This window comes from Schistocerca nitens, chromosome 1, assembly GCF_023898315.1.
Source record: "Schistocerca nitens isolate TAMUIC-IGC-003100 chromosome 1, iqSchNite1.1, whole genome shotgun sequence".
In the NCBI taxonomy this organism is placed as follows: Eukaryota; Metazoa; Arthropoda; class Insecta; order Orthoptera; family Acrididae; genus Schistocerca; species Schistocerca nitens.
The window spans coordinates 659,146,828-659,166,463 of NC_064614.1; the positions used below are offsets into that span (position 1 = coordinate 659,146,828).

The 19,636-nt window shown below is 43.7% G+C and overlaps 1 protein-coding gene across 3 annotated transcripts in view; it reads left to right on the forward strand.

Moving 5' to 3' along the window:
* Positions 1-19,636, forward strand: part of LOC126258990 (leukocyte tyrosine kinase receptor-like) — a 717,375-nt gene that overhangs the window by 345,844 nt on the left and 351,895 nt on the right. For all 3 annotated transcript variants that reach the window (XM_049955685.1, XM_049955687.1, XM_049955688.1), the window contains exon 4: positions 9,433-9,573. In XM_049955685.1, coding sequence (XP_049811642.1) covers positions 9,433-9,573 — 141 coding nt within the window. The remainder of the gene's footprint in view (positions 1-9,432; positions 9,574-19,636) is intronic.

A 19,636-nucleotide genomic window follows, 5' to 3' on the forward strand; every position in this document is an offset into this window, starting at 1 on the left:
TGCTCAGCCGAATAACATCTTGAGTAAGGACAGAGGTGGACCAATGCGTTATTGACTTGCTCAATTTGTGAAGCTTTTCCTCTTGAATTAATCACCTTTTTTTTTAATTGTAATCATATGTTTGTCATGGCATCTACCGATTTCCGTCTAATTCGAGTATTTCTTCGTGGTGCTTTTTTTTTTTTTTTTTTTGTCTGGACAATTTTCACAAATTTCGTGAAGCATCATTGAAAAATTGAGTTTGTATTAGTTTTCTGTGCGACAACTAAGACTCTTAAGACTAATTAGAGGACGATTAAACATCTCTTGAAATGAAACATTAGCACATTCATACAAAACCTCCACTACACCACTTTTCTAATGCGCTGCATCTGTCTGGATAAGATCATGTAGCACAAAAAGAAGAATCTACAGCAGCAAGCTCAGATACGCAAAACAACGCATATATGAAATAGACAACATACAACGATTGAACACCGACTCATCGAACTTACCAGCGAAATCGGATTGAACAGAGTAAGAATCAAACACTGACAACGGAACTACCAAAGTGTAAAATCAGTTTCCCAATATGCCAATTTTCCATTATAGTCACCCGCCACATTCAAAAGCAAAATGTATAAAGGAAAAGGACGAAAAATACAACGAAAGAGAGCTGCAAACGGGAGCAGCCAGCTCTATCAAACATATCTTATAAGAAATCCGAGAAAGACATGTACACGTGTTGCACCCGTGGTACAGGGATAGCGTCTTTGATAAGTAATCAAAACGTCCTCCGCCATCGCTTAAATTTTGATTAATAATCAGCATTGGCGGCCGAAGACTTCCGGCATAAGAAGTCACCCTCACCCTGCCAACGGTCTTGTCAGAGAGGGCGAAGGAGCGGACAGAGGTGCAGGGCACTCTCTTGTCCATGGGGTGGGAAACGGCCTCTAAAGGGGGAAGAATCAGCAATAGTCAACGGCATGAGAATCCAGAAGGCAATCGAAACCACTGCATTAAAAACACATAACGTGTATCCACAGCACATCAGGCAAAAGGTTCCGGAATAGTCCCCAATTTAGAACTCTGGGATGGGACTGCTAAGGGGGAGGTGACGATGAGAAAAAGACTGAATAATCGACGAAAAAAATAACGTTCTAAGAGTCGGGGTATGGAATTTCAGAAGCTGGAATATGGTAAGGAAGATAGAAAATCTCAAAAGGGAAATGCAAAGGCTGAATCTACACTCCTGGAAATGGAAAAAAGAACACATTGACACCGGTGTGTCAGACCCACCATACTTGCTCCGGACACTGCGAGAGGGCTGTACAAGCAATGATCACACGCACGGCACAGCGGACACACCAGGAACCGCGGTGTTGGCCGTCGAATGGCGCTAGCTGCGCAGCATTTGTGCACCGCCGCCGTCAGTGTCAGCCAGTTTGCCGTGGCATACGGAGCTCCATCGCAGTCTTTAACACTGGTAGCATGCCGCGACAGCGTGGACGTGAACCGTATGTGCAGTTGACGGACTTTGAGCGAGGGCGTATAGTGGGCATGCGGTAGGCCGGGTGGACGTACCGCCGAATTGCTCAACACGTGGGGCGTGAGGTCTCCACAGTACATCGATGTTGTCGCCAGTGGTCGGCGGAAGGTGCACGTGCCCGTCGACCTGGGACCGGACCGCAGCGACGCACGGATGCACGCCAAGACCGTAGGATCCTACGCAGTGCCGTAGGGGACCGCACCGCCACTTCCCAGCAAATTAGGGACACTGTTGCTCCTGGGGTATCGGCGAGGACCATTCGCAACCGTCTCCATGAAGCTGGGCTACGGTCCCGCACACCGTTAGGCCGTCTTCCGCTCACGCCCCAACATCGTGCAGCCCGCCTCCAGTGGTGTCGCGACAGGCGTGAATGGAGGGACGAATGGAGACGTGTCGTCTTCAGCGATGAGAGTCGCTTCTGCCTTGGTGCCAATGATGGTCGTATGCGTGTTTGGCGCCGTGCAGGTGAGCGCCACAATCAGGACTGCATACGACCGAGGCACACAGGGCCAACACCCGGCATCATGGTGTGGGGAGCGATCTCCTACACTGGTCGTACACCACTGGTGATCGTCGAGGGGACACTGAATAGTGCACTGTACATCCAAACCGTCATCGAACCCATCGTTCTACCATTCCTAGACCGGCAAGGGAACTTGCTGTTCCAACAGGACAATGCACGTCCGCATGTATCCCGTGCCACCCAACGTGCTCTAGAAGGTGTAAGTCAACTACCCTGGCCAGCAAGATCTCCGGATCTGTCCCCCATTGAGCGTGTTTGGGACTGGATGAAGCGTCGTCTCACGCGGTCTGCACGTCCAGCACGAACGCTGGTCCAACTGGGGCGCCAGGTGGAAATGGCATGGCAAGCCGTTCCACAGGACTACATCCAGCTTCTCTACGATCGTCTCCATGGGAGAATAGCAGCCTGCATTGCTGCGAAAGGTGGATATACACTGTACTAGTGCCGACATTGTGCATGCTCTGTTGCCTGTGTCTATGTGCCTGTGGTTCTGTCAGTGTGATCATGTGATGTATCTGACCCCAGGAATGTGTCAATAAAGTTTCCCCTTCCTGGGACAATGAATTCACGGTGTTCTTATTTCAATTTCCAGGAGTGTAGATACAGTAGGAATCAGTGAAGTGAAATGGAAAGAAGACAAGGATTTCTGGCCAGATGAGTATAGGGTAATATCAAAAGCAGCAGAAAATGGTATAACAGGAGTAGGATTCGTTAAGACTAATTGATTTCTGTAATAAATTTCAGCTGTTAATAGCGAATACTCTGTTCATGAATCACAAGAGGAGGAGGTATACTTGGAAAAGGCCGGATGATACGGGAAGAATTCAGTTAGATTACATCATAGTCAGACTGAGAGTCAGAAAACAGATACTGAACTGTAAGGCGTACCCCGGAGCAGGTATAGACTTAGATCACAATGTAGTTGTGATGAAGAGAAGGCTGAAATTCAACAGGTTAGTCATGAAGAATTAATACGGAAAAATTGGGATACAGAAGTACTAAGGGATGGCGAGACATGCTTGAAGTTCTCTAAAGCTATAGATACAGCAATAAGGAATAGCTCAGTAGGCAGTACAGTTGAAGAGGAATGGACATCTCTAAAAATGGCAGAAACAGAAGTTGGAAAGTAAAACATGGCTAGAAAGACGGTAACTGCAATGAGACAATGGATAACAAAAGAATACTTCAGCTGGTCAATAAAAGAAGGCAGCACAATCAGGAATACATAAATACAAGTCGCTGAGGAATGAAATAAATACAAAACGCAGAGAAGCTAAGACGAATTGGCTGCATGAAAAATGTGAAGAAATCGAAAAAGAAATGATTGTCGGAAGGACTGAGTCAGCATACAGGAAAGTCAAAACAACCTTCGGTGACATTAAAAGAAATGGTGGTAACATTAAGAGTGCAACGGGAATTCCACTATTAAATGCAGAGGATAGCGCGGATAGGTGGAATGAGTACATTAAGGCTTCTATGAGGAGGAAGATTTGTCTGATGTAATAGAAGTTTTGTGACGGCTCCCAAACCCAAGGTCCTCGGCGGTACTTTTGGGGCAGCCACCACAAATTGTATAAAGCGTGGGTAGTGACCATGATGTAGCTATGTCTGTTGGCCGAAAAATAATTAATGACAAGAATTGCGCCAGCTAGAATGAAGAGATAACTTATATTTATTTCTGACGAAACGTGCACCAGCAATACAAGTCCAAGTAATATCCGAGAGTAATCCGTGTACTGAGCCTATTCGAATACAATAGCAAATATCACACTGCAATGGCTCCGCTATAAACTCTACGAAAGGCTAGCAATAGACAATCAACAATAGACTGTCCGTCTCGGGGCCAGCGCTCCTCCTTATATGCAAAAGGCAGAGGGCGCTGCGGTCCCGAGCTTAGCAACGGCGCGACCTCTTCCGTCGGCGGTAACGCCCTGAGACTACGACGGCCGCGACAGGAACTGTGGCCAACGATGTCACGGTCAGGGCGCGCGTGCGCGAGTTGGTTGGTTGGTTGGTTGGGTCCGTGGATACAACAAGAAAAAGAAACGAGAGCCGATTTAGATGAGACAGAGGATCCAGTATTAGAATTTAAGAGAGCATTAGAGGACTTAATATCAAATAAGGCAGAAGGTATAGATAACATTCCCTCACAATTTTTAAAATCATTGGGGGAAGTGGCAACAAAACGACTATTCACGTTGGTGTGTAGAACGCATGAGTCTGGCGACGTACCATCTGACTTTCGGAAAAGCATCATCCACACAATTCCGAGAGCTGACAAGTGCGAGAATTACCGCACAATCCATCAAAGTTGCTGACAAGTATAATATAAGGAAGAATAAAAAAAGTCAGGATGTGCTAGATGACGATCAGTTTGGCTTTAGAAAAGGTAAAGGTACCAGAGAGACAATTCTGACGTTGATGTTGATAGTGGAAGCAAGACTAAATAAAAATCACGTTCATAGGATTCGTCGAGCTGGAAAAAGCGTTCGAAAATGTAAAATGGTGCAAGATGATCGAAATTCTTAGAAAAATAGGGTTAAGCTATACGGAGAGACGGGTAATATACAATATGTACAAGAGACAGGTGAGAATAATAAGAATGGACGACTAAGAACGAAGCGCTAGTACTCAAAAGGGTGTAAGACAGGGATGTAGTTTTTCCCCAATACTGTTCAGTCTGTAAATCGAAGAAGCAATGATGGAAATCGGAGAAAGATTCAGGAGTGGAATTAAAATTCAAGGTCAAAGGATATCAGTGATACGATTCACTAATAACATTGCTATCCTGAGTGAAAGAGAAGAAGAATTACATTATATGCTGAATGGTATGAACAGTCTGAGTACAGGATATAGACTGAGAGTAAAACGAAGAAAGACGAAATTAATGAGAAGTAGCAGAAATGAGAACAGCGAGAAACTTAACATCAGGCTTGATGGTCATGACTTAGATGAAGTTAAGGAATTCTACTACCTAGGCAGCAAAATAACCAATCACATAGACCTTAATTTGACGAAGAAATTTCTGAGAATGTACATCTGGAGCACAACATTGTGTGGTAGTGAAAAATGGAATGTGGGAAAACCAGAACAGAAGAGAATCGAAGCATTTGAGATGCGGTGCTACAGGAGAACGTTGAAAATTAAGTAGACTGATAAGATAAGGAATGAGGAGGTTCTGTACAGAATAAGAGAGAATAGGAATATGTGGAAAACAACGACAAGGAGAAAAGACATCTGTTCAGGCATCAGAGAATGACTTCCACGGTACTAGAGGGAGTTGTAGAGGGCAAAAATTGTAGAGGAACACATAGATTGGAATAGATCCACCAAACAATTGAGGACATAGGTCGCAAGAGGTACTTGAGATGAAGAGGTGGACACAGGAGAGGAATTCGCGGCGGGTCGCATCAAACCCGTCAGAAGACTGATGACCCACAAAGAAAAAGTACAAGGAGGGGGGAAGAAGGTTGTTGCATCCGGCTTACGACTACATTGTATACGAGATCGAGCAGTCAGGAATTGTAAGTGCCGTTAAATGGCACGATAGAAGATTAGGTAACATAAAGTGGATATATTTCAGTGTATGGAATAGAAGGGACGGGCCAAGGGGCGGAAGTTACCAGGTGTATCCCAGTCTACGTGGACGAACAACAAGTAAGTGGGAAATGGAAGGGGAGGCACCTGTGTAATGTGCTCAACACGTTGCAAGTGTCAGTCTTGGTCAGAACAGTGTTCAGTGCGTTATGTGGGAACTAACTGAATTCGAACTTGGGAAAATTGTTGGTGCTGGTATTGTACGTGCTTCCGTCACCAAGGCAGCCAAAGTGTTTGATGTTTCAAGAAGCATCGTATCGAAGATTTATACCGCATACAGCGAAAGCGAAAAACGTGGTTCCCTAAGTCACAACACGGACGAAAGTGTGGATTGAGTGAACGTGACGAACGGACATTGAAGAGGATTGTGTCGAAATTAAGAGGAAGAGAGTTCGAAGGGAGCTCCATAAACTGGGATTGGAGGTAGAACTAGAATTCCATAACTACACATCAGTAATGCAAATGCCCGTAAAAGTAAAACGTTGAACCGAACAATAATACCTGGACTATGGAGCAAAGTAAGTTAAGTCATTTGATCAGATAAGTCTTCTCTCACACTTTCCAATTGCTGTACGCCATCCCAAGTCTCTGATGCAGGCTTCTTGCTACCAAAACTGAAACATGGCGAGGATTCGCTGAGGATTTGGACAGCCACATTGTGGTATTCCATGGACCCCATGGTTAAACAGCAAGGTCGCTTTACTGCCAAGGATTGTGTGACTATCTTGGCTGATCAGATCTATCCAAGGTACAATGCTGTATTTCAAGATGGCAGGGGCCGAGTTCACACAGCTCACATTTTCCAGGAGTGGTTTTGTGAGCACGAGGATGAAATGTCGCACCCTTGCCTGGGCTTCAGAGTCACTAGATCTCACTATAATTGAACCTTTGCGGTCCACTTTGGCGAGAAGAGTGCGAGATCGCTACTCCCCTTACCTGTATTGATGGGCGATTGGTACAAGATATTCCTGGAGACCATGTAGGATCTATATTTATCCGTTCGGATATGAATCTAAGCTTTTAGGAATGCTATCACTTTTCTTACACCGTCTCATGCGTGGTAATATATCGTGTGTTGTTTCAATATTTTTCTCCATCCACTGGGTTAAAGGTAAAAGAAAAAAAGCAAGTCACTTTTCATACAACGAATTCCAGTTGCAGTTCAGCTTCAATTTGATCTAATTTCCGGTAAGATTTAGAGTCCACTATGACTGTCAAAAAACAACAAGGGCTAAGATTCCAGTGTTACGGAGTGAATTTAAAATAATTGTGTTCGACAAAAGTCAACTGTACGTAGATCAACCACAAAACTTAATACTTTTTGCACCGGAAAGGAAAATACAAAATGTACCTTACAATAACATACACTGAGATAAAAAACTCATGGGATACATGTTACTATCGTGTAGGACCTCCTTTCGCCCGGTGTAGCGCAGAAACGACGTGGCATGGACTAACAAGTAAGCACAGCCCATACCATTACGGAGCCACCACCAGCTTACACAGTGCCTTGTCGACAACTCGAGTCAATGGCTTCGTGAGCTCTGAACAACCCTCGAAGCCTACCATCAGTCTTACCAACTGAAATCAAGACTCCACTGACCAGGGGAAGGTTTTCCAGTTGTCTAGGATCCAGTCGATATGCTCACGAACCCAGGAGAGGTGCTGCAGGCGATGTCGTACTGTTAGCACCGATCATCTGCTGCCATAGCCCATTAACGCCATATTTCGCCGCTGTGTCGTAACGGATACGTTCGTCGTAAGTCCCAAACTGATTTCTGCGGTTATTTCACGCATTGCTGCTTGTTTGTTAGCACTGACAACTCTACGCAAACGCCGATGCTCTCGGTAGTTAAGTGAAGGCCGTCGGCCGCTGAGTTGTCCGTGGTGAGAAGCAATGCCTAAAATTTGTTATTCTCAGTGTATTCTTGACACAATGGATCTCAGAATATTGAATTCCCTATCGATTTCCGAAACGGAATGTCTAGCTCCAACTACCATTCCGCGTTCCAGGTCTGTTAAGTTCCTTCGTGCGGCCATAATTACGTCGAAAACCTTTTTACATCAATCACTTGAGTACAAATGACAGCTCCGCCAATGCACTGTTCTTTTATACTGTTCGCGATACTACCGCCATCTGTAAATGTGCATATCGCTGTCCCATGACTTTTGTCACCTCAGTATATGTTTGTGAGTTTGGCTAAATTATTAGTAATTATCCACTACTCAGTAGCACTTTGGGTTAAACTGAATCGGAATTAATATATTAACCTTATCACTACTAAATAACTGATATTGCACTGTTGTTGTTGTTGTTGTGGTCTTCAGTCCTGAGACTGGTTTGATGCAGCTCTCCAAGCTACTCTATCCTGTGCAAACTTCATCATCTCCCAGTACCTACTGTAACCTACATCCTTCTGAATTTGCTTAGTGTATTCATCTCTTGGTCTCCCTCTACGATTTTTACCCTCCACGCTGCCCTCCAATACTAAACTGGTGATCCCTCGATGTCTCAGAACATGTCCTACCAACCGATCCCTTCTTCTAGTCAAGTTGTGCAACAAGCTCCTCTTCTCCCCAGTTCTATTCAATACCTCCTCATTAGTTATGTGATCAACTCATGTAATCTTCAGCGTTCTTCTATAGCACCACATTTCGAAAGCTTCTATTCTCTTCTTGTCCAAACTATTTATCGTCCACGTTTCACTTCCATACATGGCTACACTCCATAGAAATACGTTCAGAAACGACTTCCTGACATTTAAATCTATACTCGATGTTAACAAATTTTTCTTCTTCAGAAACGCTTTCATTGCCATTGCCAGTCTACATTTTATATCCTCTCTACTTTGACCATCATCAGTTATTTTGCTACCCAAATAGCAAAACTCCTTTACTACTTTAAGTGTCTCATTTCCTAATCTAATTCCCTCAGCATCACCCGACTTAATTTGACTACATTCCATTATCCTCGTTTTGCTTTTGTTGATGTTCATCTTATACCCTCCTTTCAAGACACTGTCCATTCCGTTCAACTGCTCTTCCAAGTCCCTTGCTGTCTCTGACAGAATTACAATGTCATTAGCGAACCTCAAAGTTTTTATTTCTTCTCCATGGATTTTAATACCTACTCCGAATTTTTCTTTCGTTTAGTTTATTGCTTGCTCAATATACAGATTGAATAACATCGGGGAGAGGCTACAACCCTGTCTCACTCCCTTCCCAACCACTGCTTCCCTTTCATGGCCCTCGACCCTTATAACTGCCATCTGCTTTCTGTACAAATTGTGAATAGCCTTTCGCTCCCTGTATTTTACCCCTGCCACCTTCAGAATTTGAAAGAGAGTATTCCAATCAACATTGTCAAAAGCTTTCTCTAAGTCTACAAATACTAGAAACGTAGGTTTGCCTTTCCTTAATCTTTCTTCTAAGATAAGTCGTAGGGTCAGTATTGCCTCACGTGTTCCAACATTTCTACGGAATCCAAACTGATCTCCCCCGAGGTCGGCTTCTACCACCTTTTCCATTCGTCGGTAAAGAATTCGCGTTAGTATTTTTCAGGTGTGACTTATTAAAGTGATAGTTCGGTAATTTTCACATCTGTCAACACCTGCTTTCTTTGGGATTTGAATTATTATATTCTTCTTGAAGTCTGAGGGTATTTCGCCTGTCTCTAGATATAAAATTTTGCTCTGCTACCTGTCAGACATTTTGTGTGAAAGCTGCTCGAAGAAGAATAAGCTAACGGTGTTACTATATTATTCAACGTTGTTTTTGGGTGCAGAGGAGGCGGAGACGACGTGCTTGAGCCTACACGCATTCCAGTGTGAAGAAGACGGTCGCTGCATCGACTACGACCACGTGTGTGACCTGCACGAGGACTGCGAGAACGGCGAAGACGAGCAGCAGCCGTGCTGGGACCTAGGTGAGCAGCCACGCTCTTATTATGTCATTCTTTGCATGCTGTGTGGCTCTTTAGTGGACGCTGAAGCGAAGAACAGATGCCGTTCACGAACAGAGAATTCAGATATTAATTTACTCTACAGCTAATATCAAATAGTAAAAATATCACATGACTTTGTTGCTGAAGTAGCAGCGTCAGTTACTAACAGTAGATTTGAATACAGAAATATATACAGATACAAAAGATTCATAAATCTGTCACTCTCCAATACAGTGTCTGTAAATGTTATTCAACTGGCAAACATACAAAATGGGCTCAACGCGCCCGCCGATAGCACCTCATTGACATTGGCATAATCGTTCGTGTCAGTGCTCTCGTGCTGTAGGAAACGTGGCGACGGTAACTGGCGGCGCGCGTATTTGAAAATGTGGGCTACTTGATAGCGGCGGATACTGCATCTCTAAACTACACGCTTTTGGCAATAGATCGCTTTGCCTGTTTCATCCACGAATGCGTGCCGTTACACAGTCAACGTTATCTTCTATTCTTGCAACACAGTTAAATGTATGGCGAATGAGACTGAAATTTTCTCGATTACTCGTTATCTTCCCTGATTTGTTTCTTTTATATTATTGTTATCGCTGCTGTACTCAAGGTATGAGCGTTGGCTGCGGACGTGGTGTTCTCACATTGCCGTCCTGGGCAAGGTGCTACTGGAGGTGATTTGCCGATGAGACCTGTTACGAAGGTCAAGTGTATTTCTCTGACGTGCGGACGCCTGTGAGGAGTGCTGTGTTGTATAGGCGTGTAGTAATAGAGGAAGGGAAGGATTTTGGGAAGCCTGGAGTTGACACATAGTTTGTTCTTCTCAGTTAGCACCAACTGTGCCGCTGAGCTTAACGTTCCCATCTGACGGTTGGATCCACATCAACAGTGTCACATGCCCTCACTTCGTAAGTCACAATGGAGAAGTTGGGATTTAGTCTGAGATATTTACGCAATATCTTGTGATTAGGAAAGTGACGCCACACCATCTTCTCACATTGTTGGTCAAGTACTGGCAGCCGGCCGGTGTGGCCGAGCGGTTCTAGGCGCTTCAGTCCGGAACCGCGCTGCTGCTTCGGTCGCAGGTTCGAATGCTGCCTCGGGCATGGATGTGTGTGATGTCCTTAGGTTAGTTAGTTTTAAGCAGTTCTAAGTTTAGGGGACTGATGACCTCAGATGTTAAGTCCCATAGTGCTTAGAGCCATTTGAACCATTTTTAGAGTACTGGCAGTGAAAATTTCTTGCTCTCAACAGGGATTGCAATAAGCCAGTGGTTCCCAACCTGAGGTACTGGAGGGAGGGAGGTGGGTCACCCCTGGAGGGGCATGAGAGATTTATTGGGAGAGGAGGGGGGGCACAGACAACTTATAAGGGAAACTCCCCATCGCACACCCTTCAGATTTAGTGGCAACATGACACAGTGGACAGCCCGTCAAAAACTGAACACAGATCAAGGAAGAAGACAGGAAGAATATGTGCTGAGCTGTGAAAAAAAAGAAGAAAATAGAAACAGTGAACCGTCCAAGAACGAGAAGTGCAATAAAGAGCAGGCTACAACAGGAACGGCATCGTGGGTAGGTGGTCACGGTGTTACACTGCCAATCGGGCGAGGTCATCACTCTTCTGCCTTGTTTGATGCGGCCCGCCACGGATTCCTCTCCTGTGCCAACCTCTTCATCTCAGAGTAGCACTTGCCACCTACGTCCTCAAATATTTGCTGGATGTATTCCAATCTCTGTCTTGCTCAACAGTTTTTGCCCTCTAGAGCTCCCTCTAGTACCATGGAAGTCATTCCTTGATGTCTTAAGAGATGTCCTATCATCCTGATCCTTTTCTTTGTCAGTGTTTTCCACATATTCTTTTCCTCTGCGATTCTTCGCAGGACCTCCTCTCATTCCTTACCTCATCAGTCCAGTTAATTTCCAACATTCGTCTGTAACACCACATCTCAAATGCTTCGATTCTCTTCTGTTCTGTTTTTTCCATAGTCCCTGTTTCACTATCTCACAATGCTATTCTCCAAACATACATTCTCAGAAATTTCTTCCTCAAATTAAGGCCTATATTTGATACTAGTAGACTTCTCTTGGCCACGAATGACATTCTTGCCAGTGATAGTCTGCTTTGATGTCCTCCTCGCTCCGTCCGTCATTGGTTACTTTGCTGTCTAGATAGTAGAATTCCTTAACTTCATCTACTTCGTGACTATCAATCTTGATGTTAAATTTCTCTCTGTTCTCATTTCTGATACTTCGCATTACTTTCGTCTTTCTTCGATTACTCTCAATCCAAATTCTGTACACATTAGACAGTTCATTCCATTCAGCAGATCATGTAATTCTTCTTAATTTTCACTCGAATAGCAATGTTATTAGTGAATGGTATCACTGATATCCTTTAACCTCGAATTTTAATTCCACTCCTGAAACTTTCTTTTATTCCCATACCTGTTTCTTCGATGTACATATTGAACAGTAGGGGCGAAAAACTATATCCCTGTCTTACACCCTTTTCAAATCCGAGCACTTCATTCTTAGTCGTACACTCTTATTATTCTCTCTTGGCTCCTGTACATACTGTATACTACCCGTTTCTCCCTTTTTTTTTTTTTTTTTTTTTTGTCATAAGTCTACTGACTGCTTTGATGCGGCCCGCCACGAATTCCTTTCCTGTGCTAACCTCTTCATCTCAGAGTAGCACTTTCAACCTACGTCCTCAATTATTTGCTTGACGTATTCCAATCTCTGTCTTCCTCTACAGTTTTTGCCCTCTACAGCTCCCTCTAGTACCATGGAAGTCATTCCCTCATGTCTTAGCAGATGTCCTATCATCCTGTCCCTTCTCCTTATCGGTGTTTTCCACATATTCCTTTCCTCTCCGATTCTGCGTAGAACCTCCTCATTCCTTACCTTATCAGTCCACCTAATCGTCTGTAACACCACATCTCAAATGCTTCGATTCTCTTCAGTTCCGGTTTTCCCACAGTCCATGTTTCACTACCATACAATGCTGTACTCCAGACGTCCATCTTCAGAAATTTCTTCCTCAAATTAAGGCCGGTATTTGATATTAGTAGACTTCTCTTGGCCAGAAATGCCTTTTTTGCCATAGCGAGTCTGCTTTTGATGTCCTCCTTGCTCCGTCCGTCATTGGTTATTTTACTGCCTAGGTAGCAGAATTCCTTAACTTCATTGACTTCGTGACCATCAATCCTGATGTTAAGTTTCTCGCTGTTCTCATTTCTACTACTTCTCATTACCTTCGTCTTTCTCCGATTTACTCTCAAACCATACTGTGTACTCATTAGACTGTTCATTCCGTTCAGCAGATCATTTAATTCTTCTTCACTTTCACTCAGGATAGCAATGTCATCAGCGAATCGTATCATTGATATCCTTTCACCTTGTATTTTAATTCCACTCCTGAACCTTTCTTTTATTTCCATCATTGCTTCCTCGATGTACAGATTGAAGAGTAGGGGCGAAAGGCTACAGCCTTGTCTTACACCCTTCTTAATACGAGCACTTCGTTCTTGATCGTCCACTCTTATTATTCCCTCTTGGTTGTTGCACATATTGTATATGACCCGTCTCTCCCTATAGCTTCCCCCTACTTTTTTCAGAATCTCGAACACCTTGCACCATTTTATATTGTCGAACGCTTTTTCCAGGTCGACAAATCCTATGAAAGTGTCTTGATTTTTCTTTAGCCTTGCTTTCATTATTAGCCGTAACGTCAAAATTGCCTCTCTCGTCCCTTTACTTTTCCTAAAGCCAAACTGATCGTCACCTGGCGCATTCTCAATTTTCTTTTCCATTCTTCTGTATATTATTCTTGTAAGCAGCTTCGATGCATGAGCTGTTAAGCTGATAGTGCGATAATTCTCGCACTTGTCAGCTCTTGCCGTCTTCGGAATTGTGTGGATGATGCTTTTCCGAAAGTCAGATGGTATGTCGCCAGACTCATATATTCTACACACCAACGTGAATAGTCGTTTTGTTGCCACTTCCCCCAATGATTTTAGAAATTCTGATGGAATGTTATCTATCCCTTCTGCCTTATTTGACCGTAAGTCCTCCAAAGCTCTTTTAAATTCCGATTCTAATACTGGATCCCCTATCTCTTCTAAATCGACTCCTGTTTCTTCTTCTATCACGTCAGACAAATCTTCACCCTCATAGAGGCTTTCAATGTATTCTTTCCACCTATCTGCTCTCTCCTCTGCATTTAACAGTGGAATTCCCGTTGCACTCTTAATGTTACCACCGATGCTTTTAATGTCACCAAAGGTTGTTTTGACTTTCCTTTATGCTGAGTCTGTTCTTCCGACAATCATATCCTTTTCGATGTATTCACATTTTTCCTGCAGCCATTTCGTCTTAGCTTCCCTGCACTTCCTTTTTATTTCATTCCTCAGCGACTTGTATTTCTGTATTCCTGATTTTCCCGGAACTTGTTTGTACTTCCTCCTTTCATCAATCAACTGAAGTATTTCTTCTGTTACCCATGGTTTCTTCGCAGCTACCTTCTTTGTACCTATGTTTTCCTTCCCAACTTCTGTGATGGCCCTTTTTAGAGATGTCCATTCCTCTTCAACTGTACTGCCTACTGCGCTATTCCTTATTGCTGTATCTATAGCGTTAGAGAACTTCAAACGTATCTCGTCATTCCTTAGTACTTCCGTATCCCACTTCTTTGCGTATTGATTCTTCCTGACTAATGTCTTGAACTTCAGCCTACTCTTCATCACTACTATATTGTGATCTGAGTCTATATCTGCTCCTGGGTACGTCTTACAGTCCAGTATCTGATTTCGGAATCTCTGTCTGACCATGATGTAATCTAATTGAAATCTTCCCGTATCTCCCGGCCTTTTCCAAGTATACCTCCTCCTCTTGTGATTCTTGAACAGGGTATTCGCTATTACTAGCTGAAACTTGTTACAGAACTCAATTAGTCTTTCTCCTCTTTCATTCCTCGTCCCAAGCCCATATTCTCCTGTAACCTTTTCTTCTACTCCTTCCCCTACAACTGCATTCCAGTCGCCCATGACTATTAGATTTTCGTCCCCCTTTACATACTGTATTACCCTTTCAATATCCTCACACACTTTCTCTATCTGTTCATCTTCAGCTTGCGACGTCGGCATGTATACCTGAACTATCGTTGTCGGTGTTGGTCTGCTGTCGATTCTGATTAGAACAACCCGGCCACTGAACTGTTCACAGTAACACACCCTCTGCCCTACCTTACTATTCATAACGAATCCTACACGTGTTATACCATTTTCTGCTGCTGTTGATATTACCCGATACTCATCTGACCAGAAATCCTTGTCTTCCTTCCACTTCACTTCACTGACCCCTACTATATCTAGATTGAGGCTTTGCATTTCCCTTTTCAGATTTTCTAGTTTCCCTACCACGTTCAAGCTTCTGACATTCCACGCCCCGACTCGTAGAACGTTATCCTTCGTTGATTATTCAATCTTTTTCTCATGGTAACCTCCCCCTTGGCAGTCCCCTCCCGGAGATCCGAATGGGGGACTATTCCGGAATCTTTTGCCAATGGAGAGATCATCATGACACTTCTTCAATTACAGGCCACATGTCCTGTGGATACACGTTACGTGTCTTTAATGCAGTGGTTTCCATTGCCTTCTGCATCCTCATGTCGTTGATCATTGCTGATTCTTCCGCCTTTAGGGGCAATTTCCCACCCCTAGGACAAGAGAGTGCCCTGAACCTCTATCCGCTCCTCCACCCTCTTTGACAAGGCCGTTGGCAGAATGAGGCTGACTTCTTATGCCGGAAGTCTTCGGCCGCCAATGCTGATTATTTATCAGAATTTAGGCAGTGGCGGGGATCGAACCCGGGACCGAAGACGTTTTGATTATGAACCAAAGACGCTATCCCTAGACCACGGGTCTCCATCCTCCCTATAGCTTACCCTAATTTTTCACAGAATTTAGAACATTTTGCACTATTGTACATTGTCGAACGCTTTCCCAGGTCGATAAATCCTATGAACGTGTCTTTATTTTTCTTTAGTTATGCTTCCATTATCAACGGCAACGTCAGAATTGCCTCTCTGGTGTGTTTACCTATGCTAAACCAAAGTGATCGTCATCTAACACACCCTCAGTTGTCTTTTCCATTTTGTCTTTTCCACTCTTTCTTATATTATTCTTGTCAGAAACTTGGATGTATGAGCTGTTAAGTTGATTGTGCGATAATTCTCGTACTTACCAGCTCTTGCAGTCTTCGGAATTGTGTGGATGAATCTTTTCCGAAAGTCAGACAGTATGTCGCCAGTCTCATACATTGTACACACCAACATGAACAGTCGTTTTGTTGCCACTTCTCCCAATGATTTTAGAAATCTCTATACCGGAGGCTCCGACGATTCTGCGACGGTATCGCATGTGAATTTCTCGGCATCCGCTATCGGGCACAGAGTAGCAGGATTCCCCCTAATAAGACAGGCGTGCACTACACGTAGGAAGAAGCTACTAGGAGAGCAGAGTACGTGTCGAATGCACATGGGGTTTATTTAGGTTAGAGAAACCCTCCCTTGGGATCAAAGACTATTTGCCTGATAAATCATCCGCAGTTTCCTCAGGGAACGTCCGTCGTCGCAGATCAGAGATGGAAAAGGTGAATATGATTTTAGTATACTGCAGGATCATCCAAGGAAACGTACCTGAATTAGTATCGCTTGCTGGAGGTTATAAGGCACAGATAGCATTAAAATAAATGTAAATGTCGTGTGACTAGGGCCTTCCGTCGGGTAGACCGTTCGCCGGGTTAAGTCTTTCGATTTGACGCCACTTCGGCGACTTGCGCGTCGATGGGGATGAAATGATGATGATTAGGACAACACAACACCCAGTTCCTGATCGGAGAAAATCTCCAACGCAGTCGGGAATCGAACCCGGGCGCTTAGGGCTGACAGTCTGTCGCGCTGACCATTCAGCTACCGGGGGCGGACATAGATACCATTAGGAACAGGAATTTGGTTGAAACAGGACGTTAATGACAAGGAAATCGTATGTTCAGATTTGAATATTTATCGTAAGGATAGGTTAGTCGCCAATGGTGGCGGCGTATTTATTGCAATAAAGAATTTGATAAAATTTTGTGGGGTTATCACGGATTCTGATTGTGAATTAATCTGGGTGAAGTTAAGTATCAAAGATGGGTCAAAACTGGTGATCGGATGCTTTTATAGACCATCTGGGTCAGGAGCTCTAGTGATAGAGCGCTGCAAACAGTACTTGCAATATATTGTTAGCAATTTTCCTGATCATGCTGTTGTAATAAGGGGTGACTTCAACTTGCCAGGTAGAGACTGGGAGTGTCACGCTATCAAAACTGATGCCAGAGACAGGGATTCTTGTGACATTGTTCTGGATGTCCGAAAAGTACTTTGAGCATATAATTAGAAAATGAGCTCCTGAGAGTAACCTCTTAGACCTCCTGGCAACAAACAGACCCGAACTAAGAGAATCAGATAACGTAGAGGATGGTATCAGTGATCATACGGCTGTGATAGCATCTTGGCAATGGATCTGACAAAGAGTGTTAAGAAAGGTAGGAAGATATTTTTGCTTAGCAAGAGTGACAGGATACCTCTTTCTGAGTATCTGACTTGTCAGCAACAATCATCTGTGGTGAGGATGAAGACGTGGAAAACAAATAGAAAAAAATCAAAGTAATCATGCAATATGGCCTAGAAAAATACGTTCCGAGCACGGTGCATGCGAAAGACCCACCATGGTGTAATAGGTGTTTAGAAAACTGCAACGCAAACAAAGAGAACTTCACCTCACATTCAAGAGAAGCAAAAACCTAGCCGACAAACAAAAGCCAAACGAAGCAAAAATGGGCGTAAGGAGAGCAATTAGAGAAGCAATAACTTTGAGAGTAAAACTTTGTCCACCAATCTGAGTAAAAACCCTAAGAGGGTAAAATCAGTGAGTATGTGAAAATCAGTATGTGATCCAAAATCATCTAGTCATTCGCTCAGTGACCATACTGGCAGCGAAACGGAAGATGGCAGAGATAAGGCCGAAATACTAAATTCGGTTTTCGAAAAATTGTTTCACCGCGGAAGATCGTAACACGGTCCCTCCTTTCAATAGTCATTGAACGTCAAAATGACAGATATTGAGATAACCGATTGCGGAATAGAAAATCAACTGCAGTGGCTTTGTAGTGGAAAAGCATCAGGACCAGATGAGATACCTATAAGACTCTACAAAGATTATGTGAAAAAACTTGCTCTCCGTCTAGCAGCAATTTATCGTAAATCGCTTGAGCAACGAAGGATATCTAGCGACTGGAAGAAAGCGCAGGTCATTCCCGTTTCTAAGAAGGGCCGTAGAGCAGATGCGCACAATTATAGACCTATATCGTTGCCGTCAACCTGTCGTAGAATTATGAAGCATGGATTATGCTAAAGGATTATGACGTTTTTGGAGAACGAAAATCTCCTCTATAAAAATCAATATGGATTTCGCAGAGAGAGATGCTGCTAAACTCAGCTCGCTCTGTTCCTCCATGAGATCCACAGTGCCGTAAACAATAGCGCTCACACTATTGCAGTGTTCCTTGACTTCAGGAAGGCGTTTCACACTATCCCGCACTGCCGTTTAGTGAAAAAAAATACGAACTTATCGAGTGTCGGAGCAGATTTGCGACTGGATTCAAGACTTCCTTGCAGACAGAACGCATCACGTCGCTCTTAACGAAACAAAATCGACAGATGTAAAAGTAATTTCCGGTGCATCCCAAGTATGTGTGATAGGGCTGTTACTGTTTGCAAAATACATATACAGGGTGGAGAATGTGTTACGAAATTTTAGCCAGTAGGAACCAAAATTACTAATGTTGTTTAGGTCGACAACGCACAATTTTTAAACTACGGTAACGTGGTGCCACGCGTTCCGATTGGTCGCGGGGGGGCAATCCCACGACCAATCGGAGTTCGTGGCGCCAAGTTACCGCAGTTTAAAAATGGTGAGTTGTCAACCTACACAACATTAGTATTTTGGTTTCTACTGGCATCAGCTATCCAGGGTTAAAATTTCATGACAGTTTTTCTCCACCCCGTATATAAGATACAGTAGAAAGCGTCGGATGTTCTCTAAGTCAGTTCGCAGATGAGGCGGTTGTCTATAACAAAGTAGCAACGCCAGAAGACAGTAACGATTTGCAGAATGACCTCCAGAGAATTGATGAATGGAGCAGGCTCTGATAGTTGATCCTGAACGTAAATCAATGTAACATATTGCACATACATAGGGAAAGAAATCCACTACTGTATAGCTACACTGATGATGACAAACCACTGGAAACAGTGTCTATCGCAAAATATCTAGAGTAACTATCCGGAGCGAACTTCAGTGGAATGATCGTATGGAACAAATAGTGCGAAAAGCAGATGTCAGACTCAGATTCATAGGAAGAATCTCAAGGAAATGGAACTCATTCACGAAAGAAGTGGCATACAAGGCGCTTTTTAGACCGATTATTGAGTAGTTTTCATCCATATGCGATCCCTACCAGATATGACTGATAGGAGAGATAGAGAAGATGCAAAAAAGAGCGGCGGGTTTCGTCACGGGTTCGTTTAGACGGCGCGAGACCGTTGTAGAGATGCTAAACAAACTCCATTGGCAGATGTTACAAGATAAGCTTTGTGCATCACGGATTTACTATTGAAATTTAAAGAGAGCACTTTTCGGGAACAGTCAGACAACATATTACTTCCCCCACATACGCCTCGTGTAATGATCACGAGGAGAAAATTCGAGAAATTAGAGCCAACACAGAGGCTTACAGACGATCATTCTTCCCAAGCACTATTAGCGAGTGGAACAACGTTGGAGGGCTCAGTTAGTGGTACAAAAACTACCCTCCGCCACACACCATGAAACATCCCCTTAGAACAATTATACATGACTGTGTTTAAACTGACACACAATATTTTTAGCGCAACGCAATCTGACTTTCAAAAATCCCTACAAAAGAATGGC